Below are 14,744 nucleotides of genomic sequence, written 5' to 3'. Positions count from 1 at the left end.
TCAGTATTCAAGGCCGAGGTCACGGTATTTCACCGACCTTAAGCTGGTAAATAATATATTTATTTTTTCTTTACCAAATTCTAACAGAAAACGAGAGCGCCCGAAAGGGAAAACCGAGCCGAGCCGCCATTTTGAATCCTCATTCACGGCTGTAATGCAAATGGCTTCCTCCTCGATATACAAGTGCACTTCCATGGCAGGAAAAAAACTACATTTTGCCGCCTATGTAGTCCCCTATTTATACAAATAGGAGTCATGCAGGATTCAGCCATGTTTTTGCAGATACAGATACAGGTTTTTAGCTTTCTCCTGAAATGTTTTCTTTTATTTCTTCTTCCTCAGGGTAGTAAAACTCGCTTTCGCTGTGAACACTGTCGTTATCGCTATCCATGCTGTAAAATTAATGCTGTTCTCCTGAGAAATGCGAAAATAAATGTTGACAAAAATTGCTACTATGTTTGTTGTTGTTGTGAACGAGCGAGTCGCCAGAGGTCTGTAACTGGGGTCCGTAACTGGGGTCTGTACCATAGGATACGGACCCACTCACCAGCCAATCAGAGCGCGGGATTTGATGGAAACCGGACCGTGAAAAAAATAAAAATGATTATTTCGATTAATATTCACAGCTTTCAAGGTGAACCTTGAAAAAACCTCACGTGTCTGACTTGTTTTTTTGACCACTAAGAGCTCAATATTTTTCATCAAAACAACTCCAGTTAGATTCTAAAATAGTTATTTATTGACATGAATCAGTTTGATTTGAAGAAAATAAGTAGGTAAAGCTATGAAAACTCATTTCAAAGTCTCCCGTGAATCTGAACATCAAAACTAGCAGATGGAAAATTTTGCTGAATCCTTCATCAGAAACAGTGAGAGCGAGAGAACATTCCTATAAGTAATCTGATTGATATTGACGAGTAATCCAGTCGGAAACCAGTCAGAGAAGAGAGAGACAGAGAGCCTGACCACTTTCCTGTGACTCAAAAAGAAAAGCACCGTCAGTTTCCCGACGTCATCCGAGCAGAGTTTTTACTCTGTTGTACCGAATTCAACCTGCCGTTCCTCCCAAAGTACTGAACAGATCTTAATGAGATGAAATTTCTTTGGAAAGCAGACATTATCAGCTTTTTAATGAGAGTATTCACAATAGAAAATATTCAGGAGTTAAGTAATAACAGGTTTGGAAACTTAGATGAGCGTCTGCATGGACAATTTTCACAGCACGGCCAGCCAGCGTCTGAAATGCCGAATTTAAAAAAAAAAAATTCCCTGAGAATATTAAAAAGAAATTAACTGGAAAAGTGCGACACATTACTTTTTCTCTTTTACCTCAGCCTTTGTATGAGAAACAAGGTCACTGTGGTGTGCGCACATTTCTAACATACAGACATCCACTCCACAAGCCTCCTTTCCCTCATTTACAGTCGATTTTACAGCAAAAATGGTTCTGGAATTCATCATAAACAGCTAAACTGTCGTCTGGACGTACACGTTACATTTTATGGCAGTTTTGTTTGTGGAAATTTGATTGAATTGCAATTATTTGCGATAAAACATGGTACAAAGAATCATTTCATCCTGGAAGTATGCTCAAAAACGAGCCTGATTTGGTGTAAAACCGAGGGGTCGGCCGATTATCGTCCTGACTGATAATCATAACCGGTGTTTAACATTTTTCCAGTTATATTACATTACAGGCAGTTAGCAGACGCTCTTATCCTTAGCGACGGATAACATACCCAGAGCAGCCTGGGGAGCAGTTGGGGGTTAGGTAAAGTGTCTTGCAGAAGTATTCATCCCCCTTGGTGTTTGTCCTGTTTTGTCGCATTACAAGCTGGAATTTAAAATGGATTTTGGGGGGGGGGTAGCACCATTTGATTTATACACAACATGCCGACCGCTTTAAAGGTGAAAATTGTTGTTTTTTTGTGACACAAACAGTAATTAAGAGGAAAAAACAGAAATCTGGAGTGTGCATAGGTAGTCACCTCCGCAAAGTCAATACTTTGTAGAGCCACCTTTTGCTGCAATTACAGCTGCAAGTCTCTTGGGGTATGTCTCTGTCAGCTTAGCACATCTCGCCACTGAGATTTTTGCCCATTCCTCAAGGCAAAACTGCTCCAACTCCTTCAAGTTAGATGGGTTGCGTTGGTGTACAGCGATCTTCATGTGATGTCACAGATTCTCAACTGGATTGAGGTCTGGGCTTTGACTAGGCCGTTCCAAGACATTTAAATGTTTCCCTTTAAACCACTGCAGTATCGCTTTAGCAGTATGTTTAGGGTCATTGCCCTGCTGGAACGTGAACCTTCGTCCCAGTCTGAAACCTCTGGCTGACTCAAACAGGTTCTCCTCCAGAATTGCCCTGTATTTAGTGCTATCCATCTTTCCTTCAGTCCTGACCAGCTTTCCTGTCCCTGCAGATGGAAAACATCCCCACAGCATGATGCTGCCACCACCATGCTAGGAATGGGGTTTGCAGGGTTTTGGGTTTGCGCCACACATGGCATTTCCTATGATGGCCAAAAAGTTCAATTTTAGTCTCGTTTGACCAGAGAATCTTCTTCCATGTGTTTGGGGAGTCTGCCACATGCTGTTGGGCAAATGTGTTTTCTTCAGCAATGACTCTTTTCTGGCCACTCTTCCATAAAGCCCCGCCCGCTCTGTGGAGTGTACGGCTGAAAGTGGTCCTCTGGACAGATCCTCCCATCTCCACTGTGGATCTCTGCAGCTCCTTCAGTGTTCTCTTTGGTGTCTTTGTTGCATCTCCGATTAATGCCCTCCTTGCCCGGTCTGTGAGTTTTGGTGGGCGGGGCCTTTTCTTGTCAGGTTTGTCGTGGTGCTATATTCTTTCCATTCTGCTATAATGGATTTAATGGTGCTCTGTGGGATATTCAAAGTGTGGGATATTTTTTATAACCCAGCCCTGATCTATACTTCTCCACAACTTTGTCTCTGACCTGTTTGGAGGCTCCTTGGTTTTCATGTTGCTTGTTTAGTAGTGTTGCAGAGTCAGGGTCCTTCCAGAACAGGTTGATTTATACAGACATCATGTGACAGATCATGTGACACTTTGATTGCACACAGGTGGATCTTAATCAACTAATTATGTGACTTATGAAGTGAATTGGTTGGACCAGCTCTTATTTAGGGGTTTCATACGAAAGGGGGTGAATACTTATGCACACTCCAGATTTCTGTTTTTTCATCTTAATTATTGTTTGTGTCACATTAAAACAACAATGTGCACCTTTAAAGTGGTCGGCATGTTGTGTAAATCAAATGGTGCTAACCCTCCAAAATCCATTTTAACTCCAGCTCGACAAAACAGGACAAACACCAAAGGGGATGAATACTTTTGCACGACACTGTACCTTGCTCAAGGGCACTAAAGCCATTCCTGCTGGTCCAGGGCATCGAACCAGCAACGTTTTGGTCCCAAAGCTGCTTCTCTAGCCTTTCAGCCATGGCTTCCCCCAATTATCGTATTTGTTTCTTAAACTTGTTTCATTGCTGGAAAAAAAAGTTTTTTTGTTATTTTGAATCAATCCAATCAAACGCTTTTCGGTGTTTATGAGAAACGCAGGAATGAAGCAGCACCTGCTTTCACTTTTACAGTGAGAGGAAAGGTAAGAACATGCTGAGGTTGAACAACACAGTTGGGAAAAAAAGCACAGTGCACTCGGTCACTTACTCAATTCTTCAGATACCTTTTTTAAAATAATGTTCTGATATGTTTATTGACATGTTTATTTCACAGAAGTTGTGAATAAGAATTGAATTTTTGTAAAATTTCAAACGACAGATATCCAATGGATGGTAAATGAAGATCAGCCCTGAATATCTGACCGTCATAATACACTCCGATCGAGTTTTATTTGACATGATTAAGGTTGAGTTCAGATAGGGCTGTGTGATATATCAAATATACTCGATATATCGCCGAAAATTCTGTGTGCGATACATAAAATTATTATATCGTAACTATCGAGTATTTTATGGTCATCTTCCGACTTGCGTTCGTTTCGTGTTTGTTGTGTTTGTTTAAAGGAACAGTCCACCGTACTTCCATAATGAAATATGTTCTTCTCTGAATTGAGACGAGCTGCTCCGTACCTCTCCGAGCTTTGTGCGAGCTCCCAGTCAGTCAGACACGCTGTCACTCCTGTTAGCAATGTAGCTAGGCTCAGCATGGCCAATGGTATTTTTTGGGGCTGTAGTTAGATGCGACCAAACTCTTCCACGTTTTTCCTGTTTACATAGGTTTATATGACCAGTGACATGAAACAAAGTTCAGTTACACAAATTGAAACGTGGCGATTTTCTATGCTATGGAAAGTCCGCACTATAATGACAGGCGTACTAACACCTTCTGCACGCTTCGACAGCGCATTGATACCTTCACTCCTCTTCGGGCACGGCCAGGCGGGCGAATGCCCTGGTCCGTCCGCCCTGTCTAAAAAAATGATACAACTCCGCGTGAAGGTATCAATGCGCTGTCGAAGCGCGCAGATGATGTTAGTACGCCTGTCATTATAGTGCGGACTTTCCATAGCATAGAAAATCGCCACGTTTCAATTTGTGTAATTGAACTTTGTTTCATGTCACTGGTCATATAAACCTATGTAAACAGGAAAAACGCGGAAGAGTTTGGTCGCATCTAACTACAGCCCCAAAAAATACCATTGGCCATACTGAGCCTAGCTACATTGCTAACAGGAGTGACAGCGCGTCTGACTGACTGGGAGGTCGCACAAAGCTCAGAGAGGTACGGATCAGCTCGTCTCAATTCAGAGAAGAACATATTTCATTATGGAAGTACGGTGGACTGTTCCTTTAAAACATTTCCCAGTGGTTTTCTCCCTGTCCCTCAGGCAGTAACGTGAGAGGCTGCCTCAGGGTAAAGAAAACAATAACGTCACGCACTCGCCAACCAATCCCGGGCGACATCTCGGTGCTGAAAGGAACTTCCGGGAAGATTTTCTAGTTTCGGTTGTGTTGCCAAATTGGGCGGTTTTAAGTGTGTTTTGGCGGGTTTTGAACATATTTTGGGCTGGAAAACGTCAGCAGTATCTGGCAACACTGCCGGCGGGAAGATTTCCTGGTTCCGGTTTACAGCGCTGACTCAGTTCGTGCAATCGCTGGTGCTGCGTAGGCTACCGTGTAAGCTCTGCCAATTTCAGCGACAAATTAAAAATGGAAGCGGACGAATTGGTTCCTAAAAGAACTAGTAAGGGGTCAGTCATCTGGCATTTTTTTGGATATCGCGAGGAGGACGTGGAGCAGCAAATGCCAGTTTGTAAAGTGTGCAAAAAAAAAACCTGTCATCACGAAAGGCAGCAGCCGGAATTCTACACATCTGAGAGGCGGAGCCGGAAAACATTCAGTTCAAAAGTGTGCAAAGAGAAAAATGATGTTTTGCAGATCTCTCTCTTCTTTCCCTCAATCTCTCTCTCTCTATTGTGAATGTTCCAGTGGTTCTCAGTAGTCAGGTTAATAGCTTGGAGATCTATTTTTTAAAATAATTTAATGAATGAGCACTTTTCTTATTTAGGCTAAATGTCTTTCTCAGTGTTGAGCTGCACTTTATTGATTTGAGCTCTGAGCAGCTCTGTATTGTGTTGCCCCTTTGTTGCAATTTTCAAGATTGTTTTTGCAGTTTGTGCCACATCTTTGTTGAATAAAAATAGTCTTATTTCAATTCAGTTGTGATTAATCACCAACATGACAATTTAAAATGTGTTGTTGAAAACCACCTGTAAAGTTAACCAAGAATGTGATTTAATCTGCAGGGATTGTAGTGAAAACAGTAAAGAGTAAAAGTTAGATTTCATGGGGTCCTTTAGGCTACGTTCACACTGCAGGCTGAAGTGACTCAAATCCGATCTTTTCGCCCATATGTGACCTGTATCCGATCTTTTATTGACAATATGAACGACACAGATCCGATTTTTTCAAATCCGACCCAGGCCGTTTGGATATGTGGTCCTAATTCCGATCCCTGTCCGCTCTTTTCGTATGCGACTTCAGTCTGAACCGCCAGGTCGCATTCATCCGACTTACACGTCATCAACAAGCCACAAACGTCACTATTCTGCGCTGAAGTAGGCGGCGGGTCTCTCAAAAAAAGTTACAACAACATGGCGCATAATCACGGGCGCAGATAGAGGGTGGGACGAGTCAGATTTAAATTCACCTCGCTCGGTCCCCCCCACTTATAGGGAGGAAAAAACGTCTATGCTGTCTTTCTTTGTATAAGGCAAACCTCACGGAAAAATCAAAAGACTAATTACCATTCGGTTTATTGAGGTGCACAGCAGTGTATACATAGTTGCAACAACTCACATAAAACAAAGACTGATATTCGGTTGGTTGAGCTGCGCAGACTGCACAGGTTGCGAGCTCGAGCTTGGTTGCTATGGTAACCCACAACAAGTTTGACAGGCATATCGGGGTTGGGGTTGGTTTGCTGGCAGCTTTGTCCCCCCCAGTTCAAAAAACGTATCTGCGCCCCTGCGCATGACATCAATGCGAGGGACGCTTCGGGCTGTGAAGGTTCTGAATCTTCTCAATGGAAGGACGCAGAGGTTAGGGAGCTGATTTCCATTTGGGGGGATGCAGCTATTCAAGCTAGATTGGATGGGTCATACCGCAACCGGGCGGTTTTACTTCCGTAAACACTGGCCATGCTCACTGCGTGTGACGTCGTCGTATCCTGCAATGCGCATGCGGAACACTTTTAGGTCGCTTTTCGTTCATACTGAGGATCACATACAAGTCGCATATATTTGTTAATGTGAACGACCTCACAAAAAAATCGGATTTCACAAAAAAATCGGAATTGAGCATTAAGCCTTGCAGTGTGAACGTAGCGTTAGAGGAGATTTAAATATATCAAGATATATATCGTATATCGTGAAATGGAGAAAATGTATCGGGATATTCATTTTTTCCCATATCGCACAGCCCTAAGTTCAGATTATAGTTTCACTCTGGAGCGTTGTTTACTGACCAAATTGCTGTAGCGTCAAATTAAAATACAACATTTACTTCAGGAACCTGTTCTTGATTCTAAGATCCTTGTTCTCGGCTGCAGGAGTGGAACCCGGTGTCGTCTTCTGTTGCATGCTGAGATGCTTTTCTGCTCATCACGGTTGTAAAGAGTGATTTATATGCGTTACCGTGTCCTTCCTGGCCAAAAAGCTCGAACCACCTCAAATCCGTCCATTTTCCCCCTGAGCTCTCTGATCAACAAGGCGTTTGTTTCCACCCACAGAACTGTCGCTTGCTCACGTGATGTTTTTTGTTTTTCGCACCATTCTGCGCAAAGACTGTTGCGTGTGAAAACCCCAGGAAGGAGATCAGCCGTTTCTGAAATACTCAGACCAGAAATACTCGTCTGGCTCAAACCAACACCCAGTGCCACAGTGAAAGAAAGAAAGAAAGTCACACTTCACTGTGAGATCACAATTTTTCCCGTTCGGATGTTTGAACATTGTGAACATGAATTAACTGGAGCTCTTGATTTGTATCTGCTTGATTTTATGCATCAAGGGATCGGCTGATGAGAGAACTGCATCAAACAGCAGGTGGATGCATCGATGGGTGTTCCTAATAAAGTGTCTGGTGACTACTTCAGGCACTCGTTGTAATTTTTGTAGATTGCTGATACCCATCATTTGTACATTGTTTAAGCTTGAATGCATTTTAGGATGAGGTTTGAAACCTCAGTCGATGAAGCGGAGATGCGTTCAAAATTCAGATCGAGACATACATTTCAGATTTTTGGGAGGAGTCTCCAGCGTCGGTGCTCTGTAACAATAAAGCTGTAGGTACCTTTTCGAAAGGTTTCCGACGTTCTTCAGGACAGAGCGCTTTCGGTTTTCCAGTTTCTCAGTCGCAAGATAAGCTGCGTTTCTTTTTCGTCTCGTTGACTTCAAGAGAGCCGCGAGTTGACCGAGTGGTTCGCGTGTCCGCCTCTCGACCGGGAGATTGAGAGTTCGACTCGCAGTCGGGTCATACCAAAGACCATCATAAAAATGGGACCAACCGCAAAACAGATGTGAGGACGAAGTCAAACTCTCACGGTTACCAGAGGACACGCCCTACACTGCGACCGTAGTAATGTACGATAGTAGACCCCTTGCGCATGACGTCATACATCATGTGATAATTTCACCTGGGGGTCAAACAGACACCGTCTTTCGTCTCAGCAAGGCTGAATCTGTCTTCAGTATGGTTAGTTTTTGCTTGTTCAAATAGATAAACGGTATTGCCGTCTCCCCGCTATCAAGAAAAACGTGAACGAAAACGAGCAAATGCTTCAAAAACATCGAAGAAACGAGTGGTTAAAGAGAACACGAGCCTGAAAAAAAACACGGACTAAATTTAACAACAGCTTAAATGGCAATAAATCGACTGAGACAGGAAAAACTGTTTTGGATAAAATTATTGTCCGTTCCACACTGATCAACCTGTGTGACTCAGTTGTGCCTTTTGAATAGAGAATAAACGAAGAGGGAACCGAACATTAACCGTTTATTGACGTTATTATTACTACAAAAGTGATTATAAGGGGTGTTCACACGGGACATATTTGCATCGATGCTGCACCGATGTATTTTGTTGCGATATATCTTACACCGGTGTAAATTTTGTGGAGCGTTCACACGTCACAAACCTGCTTACTAGAGAGAAGCGTGTTAGCACTGGTGCAGCCCCACCTGCGTTCACACGGCAGTTTTTGCGACTGTGCTATACGATAGTAATAATGCGGAAATGAAATATGCGCATGCGTGAAAATGTACTTCCTTTTCCTGATTGTCATGGCATCACCAAGCGCCGGGAAAGCAACGTGGATGAAGACACCAGTGTTGCCAGATACTGCGACGTTTTCCAGCCCAAAATATGTTCAAACCTAGGGGTGTTCATTGGCACAGCCCTCACGATTCAATTCGATTACGATTCAGAGGGTAACGATTCGATTCGATTCAATCCGATTCTACGATGCATTGTGATGCGTTAAAATTTTACTGAAAGCAAGGCAAATTTTTCAGTAGTCATGAGGCAATACAAGCAGTCAGATACTGAACAACATTTTATTGGCTGTTGTGTGTATCACTCCTGTTTTAAACAAAATAAAATTGAACGTTATAGAGTTTCAAATATGAAAAAGAAAACAAATTACAGCTTTTTCGTGCTTTGAATGAGACCAGATCTTTCTTTTTTACACACAGGTCTTGTCTACTTTCCCATCAACCTCGTAGAATCCAAAATGTGCCCAGATGTCAGCTTTCCAAGCTTTGGGTGCGTTAATAATAACCTGTCTCTCGCAGTCCTCTTCCTCCGCCTCAGCCATCTTGCTAAGCTAGTGCTCTCTCGACTGGCGTGCAGCTACAGACTGCGCATGTCTGTGATGTTGCTCCGGAAATGCCCACGGAAGTTTTTTTTTTTTAATACGCTGAATCGATCTGGCATGTTGCCGAATCGATGCTGAATCGTCCATGCCCCGCATTGCGATGCATTGCCGAATCGATTATTGTTGACACCACTATTCAAATCCACCAAAATGCACTTAAAACCGCCCAATCTGGCAACACTGGAAGACACGCAGTTCTGTTGTTGTTGATATTCGCCGTTTTGGAAGCGCAAAATACCAGGATGCAAATTATGCAATGCCCGTATGTAATCAACTCTCCTCACGCGTAGCGAGTCTACCCCGTAGCGTTCAGACGTCCCATTTTATATCGGTGCTGCCCCGCAAACTAGCATTTACTCCGGAGTAAATTTCTTAAACCACCTCCCGAGCAGGGTTAGATTTGCACCGGTTTAAGCAGCTTTCAGGGGCGACACCGGTATAACTTTGTACCGTGTGAACGCTCTACCGGGGCAGCCCCGGTGCTACACTGGAGTAAAAGTTGCCGTGTGAACACCCCTATAGTTACTGTATGACTCCAGCTCCAACTGGAATAGCATTTGTAATGATTGGGCCATCCACTATGAGGGAAAATGTAAAAAATCGTACAATCTTGTTCGAAAGTCAACAGCAAGATATTTTGTTACTTTACAGAAAAATAACACTTCAGTTATTGTTTTAACAAAAATAAAGCATCACTGTCGAAATGCTAGAGTGCTAATCAGGGGTCGAAATTAAGCACGGACATGGGCAAGTCATTCTCACACTCGGGCAACAATAAAATTATCACTAGTTGTCCATCGGACAACTGTGTTTGAATGTCTATTTTACCAAGAAAAATTAAGTTGTGATTCCTAACAGAAACAGAACGAAAACTTTATTTTTCCCGTCTTCTCTTTCGTTTGTCCTTGACTTTGGTTCGTTGCGGTCGTTGACGCTTCCATTCGCGAGATGGCGCTACATGATATTATGATTATTCACACGAGGCGCCACTGTCACGTATGCTAGAACGAACGAAGCGTCTTTTTGGACTGATTTTTAATTCTGATTTGATCAGTTACACTTGACCATGATGACATGATGTTTTCTGACTGTTTAACATGTCGAATAGAAGATACTAGTAGTTATACCGAGTCGTTTTACTGTTCATCCTGATGAAATAAACACCAGTGTTATAACTTTATTTCTATCAATCAGTAATCAAACAATGGCAAAACAAGTTGAAATATTTTATTGCATACTCTATTATATACATCCAGATTGCTTTTTATGCAAATTACTTACCCAGTCAACCTGCAAAAAAGTAGGGCAACTGATACATGCATGCGGGCAAGTAAATTTTTGTGGTTGGTTGCCCTGACGGCAAGTACATTCAAAAGTTAATTTCGACCCCTGGCTAATAACTGTGTAACTAGATCTCCTTGGGGTTGCTGAGACGCGGAGGGCCAGGAACACCATCCAGCCCACGGTTCAGGTTGGAGTCCTTTCAGGGTAAATGCGTCTAAACGGGGGAACAGGGGTGCTGCGCCCTCTTACTCTCGGCGTGCGCCCCCTTACCGACTCCGTGAAAACATCCCAGCAACACTACGTGACAATGTGTCTGATCATCAAATACGTTATAATTGCTCCAAAAATATTCCAATCATAGTAGATACACCGCCAGACGGTGCAAAAACAATCCGAATTGGCGTTTTCCAGACTGAGGCGCCATGTTGTTTAGTTGTTTACTTGTCGCGGCTGCTCTCGCAAGATTTGACATGGGTTACATACAAGGTCAGCTGACTTGTAGAGCAAGATTTCTCGAGACTGAATGACCTTTCACCCACCGGCGCGGGAGCTTCTGACAGAAGTAGTTCGCGAGTTGTTTTTGTTGACACTTGGGCATTTAAAGATGTCATCCCGCGGCACGAAGCGGAAGAAAGCCAAAGACTGTCCGGGGCAGAAGAAGATTACTTCTTTCTTTTTCAATGTTGACAGACAATTTGTTACAATTTCCCTCTCAGATAGCCTCAGAATGTCCCATTGGAGCATTTTTCAAAGGCTTTGCACGGCGGGGGGGGACAACCGGCACCATCCCCCCCCGCTTCGCTCCCTTGCCATGGTGAGCGCCCTCATACTAAATTTTTCTAGAAAAAACCCTGCGTTTAGCTTTTAGCTTTCGCAACATTCGGTTCTCAAAAGCTGATGTCGGGAAACATTATTTACACAAAGACGCTGTTCTTGCTTTTGTAGTTTTTTAAAACTGTTCTTCCGTGTTGGCAATCTTCGGGGAAAAAGAAGGTATTTTCCAACATGTAGCTAATGCTAACACTCGGCCACAAATCTGCACCGTCGCTCCAGTTGTTTCAAGGAATTTTGTACGGCTCATAACCGCGAATCAACTCTAATTTCCACGTATATCTATCCTTCGCTTCTTTCTGACTAAGATTTATCCAAGTACTAGAGTGCTTTTAGCTGGAGTTTTTATTTTTCAGGCAACAACACCACACATCAGGATGTAAACAAAGCTCGCTTGTCCCCAAGGTCTAGGATAGCGACGGTTGCTAAAATAAATGTGACCCCAGGTGTATCGGTGAGGGAACTGGAAGATTAGCGCTGCCCGATGTGCCTTGTGGCATGGGACTTTGAACTTTGACAGAGGGGTGGGGGAAGAGCAGCTGGTGAGGGAACTACTGTTTATCGCTGCTATAACGTGATTGCGAACAGAAACTAATGAAGAAAATGCATGGTGTGTTTTTCTTTGATATTTGCAAAACACTTCAGAACCCGCTCGACGAGGAAAATAATCAACTTCAGGGTGCGAACAGGAACTCATTCCATCGCACCACCCAGTCGTTGATTAGTTCCCTGTAACAGCACAACACTGAAGGAGTTATTCTTTACACTGACACTTGGATTAAATTTTTTTTTTGAAGTGTAACAAGAAACCGTGTCTCTCACACTACGTTCACACTGCAAGGCTTAATGCTCAATTCCGATTTTTTTGTGAAATCCGATTTTTTTGTGAGGTTATTCACATTAACAAATATATGCGACTTGTATGTGATCCTCAGTATGAACGAAAAGCGACCTAAAAGTGTTCCGCATGCGCATTACAGGATGCGATGACGTCGCACGCAGTGAGCATGGCCAGTGTTTACGGAAGTAAAACCGCCCGGTTGCGGTATGACTCATCCAATCTAGCTTGAATAGCTGCATCCCCCCAAATGGAAATCAGCTCCCTAACCTCTGCGTCCTTCCATTGAGAAGATTCAGAACCTTCACAGCCCGAAGCGTCCCTCGCATTGATGTCATGCGCAGATACGTTTTTTGAACTGGGGGGGACAAAGCTGCCAGCAAACCAACCCCAACCCCGATATGCCTGTCAAACTTGTTGTGGGTTACCATAGCAACCAAGCTCGAGCTCGCAACCTGTGCAGTCTGCGCAGCTCAACCAGCCGAATATCAGTCTTTGTTTTATGTGAGTTGTTGCAACTATGTATGCACTGCTGTGCACCTCAATAAACCAAATGGTAATTAGTCTTTTGATTTTTCTGTGAGGTTTGCCTTATGCAAAGAAAGACAGCATAGGCGTTTTTTCCTCCCTATAAGTGGGGGGGACCGAACGAGGTGAATTTAAATCTGGGTGGGACGACTCCCACCCTCTATCTGCGCCCGTGATTATGCGCCATGTTGTTGTAACTTTTTTTGAGAGACCCGCCGCCTACTTCAGCGCAGAATAGTGACGTTTGTGGCTTGTTGATGACGTGTAAGTCGGATGAATGCGACCTGGCGGTTCAGACTGAAGTCGCATACGAAAAGAGCGGATAGGAATCGGAATTAGGACCACATATCCAAACGGCCTGGGTCGGATTTGAAAAAATCGGATCTGTGTCGTTCATATTGTCAATAAAAGATCGGATACAGGTCACATATGGGCGAAAAGATCGGATTTGAGTCACTTCAGCCTGCAGTGTGAACGTAGCCTCATATTCTGACTTGCTAAAGCTCAAAACAAAAGAGTGGTTACTACATTTGAATAAGGTAGTGTAGTGGATAGAACGAGATTTGGGTTTCAGTTTCAGAAAAATATGACGTGGGAAGAAGGTAACGTCAGTAGAAGTCCATTTTCACCTTGACAACTATTGAGAACTTGGTCTTGATGCCAAGCTGTTGGAGTTGAGTTAATGTCGTTGTTGTGTGTTGTTCCTAGCTGGGGCATGGCGGTCAACGTGTATTCTACCTCAATCACCCAGGAGACTATGAGCAGGCATGACATCACGGCCTGGGTCAACGATCTGCTCAGTCTCAACTACACGAAGGTGGAGCAGCTCTCTTCAGGTAAACTCAACTGAACGTTCTGATCATTTGACATGGTCATAAATCCAGCGTCCTGCCCAGTCTCGTGTTTTTGTTTCCCGGAAATCTCTCCGACAAGCGTAAAAACAGGTAACTCGAGTCATGTGACAACATATAGAAAGCTAATTAAGTGCGTTATCATGGACTGAACCAAATAGACGAGTGTATAAAGTTTATCATATCGCACATGGTGTTTACGTCATTGGACGGTTTTTTTTTGATTCTCGCATTTTTTTTCTTTACATCGTACCGAGTCGTGCCTTTATTTTTTCCTCCCGATGTTGAGCCTGTTGTGTGTGTCGTAAGCAGGAGAGATGTGTGTCTGGATTTAACGTTGAGGGAAGGATTCTCTGTGTCGGTGTTTTCTGAGAGTCTTCAGGACCGATGGAGTTCGCACTTTGCGTTTTCTCTGTAACATGACAAGCTGCATTTTTTTTTTTTGGATTGGAGAAAAAAAGAAGCTGGGTTTTTATCGCTGCGACACCATGAGTGATCACAGGAACGAACGTTACGCAACACGAAATGGAACTAAAAATGAATAACAAATACCGTATGACATGATGATGTTCAGTAAATAAAAAAAAAAAAAAACGTTGGGAAATTACTGTGGTATAAGAGGAATAAAACATTTGGGCCACGACTTGCGTTAACTTGGCGTGCCTTAATTATCTCATTCCTGTGCCTTCACTATTTTGTTCCTGTGCCTGAATGATTTTGATTCTCTGCCTTAATTCGCTTGTTGCTTTGCCTTGATTATCCATACATGTCAACCTTTGGTCAATCAAACCTGTATAACCAACCTCCAAAATCCGTATTTCCCTTATAAAATCCGTATAAGCTGCAAATTAAAATAATTTACCTAAAATTTGAATGATAATTAACAATGATATGTCCCAGTTACTTTTTATTCAATATTAATAACAATAAACCTTGAGAATGAATACAAAGCTCCAATGTTCGACAAAAACACAAAGTGTCACTCTAATGTTCT

General features: G+C 43.0%; 1 protein-coding gene across 4 annotated transcripts in view; it reads left to right on the top strand.

The window, feature by feature from the left end:
* The window catches only part of mapre2 (microtubule-associated protein, RP/EB family, member 2), a 53,003-nt gene that overhangs the window by 24,797 nt on the left and 13,462 nt on the right, over positions 1-14,744 (top strand). For all 4 annotated transcript variants that reach the window (XM_060921030.1, XM_060921031.1, XM_060921032.1 and 1 more), the window contains one exon: positions 13,608-13,735. In XM_060921030.1, coding sequence (XP_060777013.1) covers positions 13,615-13,735 — 121 coding nt within the window. In that variant the 5' untranslated portion in view covers positions 13,608-13,614. The remainder of the gene's footprint in view (positions 1-13,607; positions 13,736-14,744) is intronic.

The sequence above is a fragment of the Neoarius graeffei genome, chromosome 5 (assembly GCF_027579695.1).
Source record: "Neoarius graeffei isolate fNeoGra1 chromosome 5, fNeoGra1.pri, whole genome shotgun sequence".
Lineage (NCBI taxonomy): Eukaryota > Metazoa > Chordata > Actinopteri > Siluriformes > Ariidae > Neoarius > Neoarius graeffei.
Note: the sequence above shows the minus strand (reverse complement) of the source record. Positions and strands in the feature narration are given on the sequence as shown.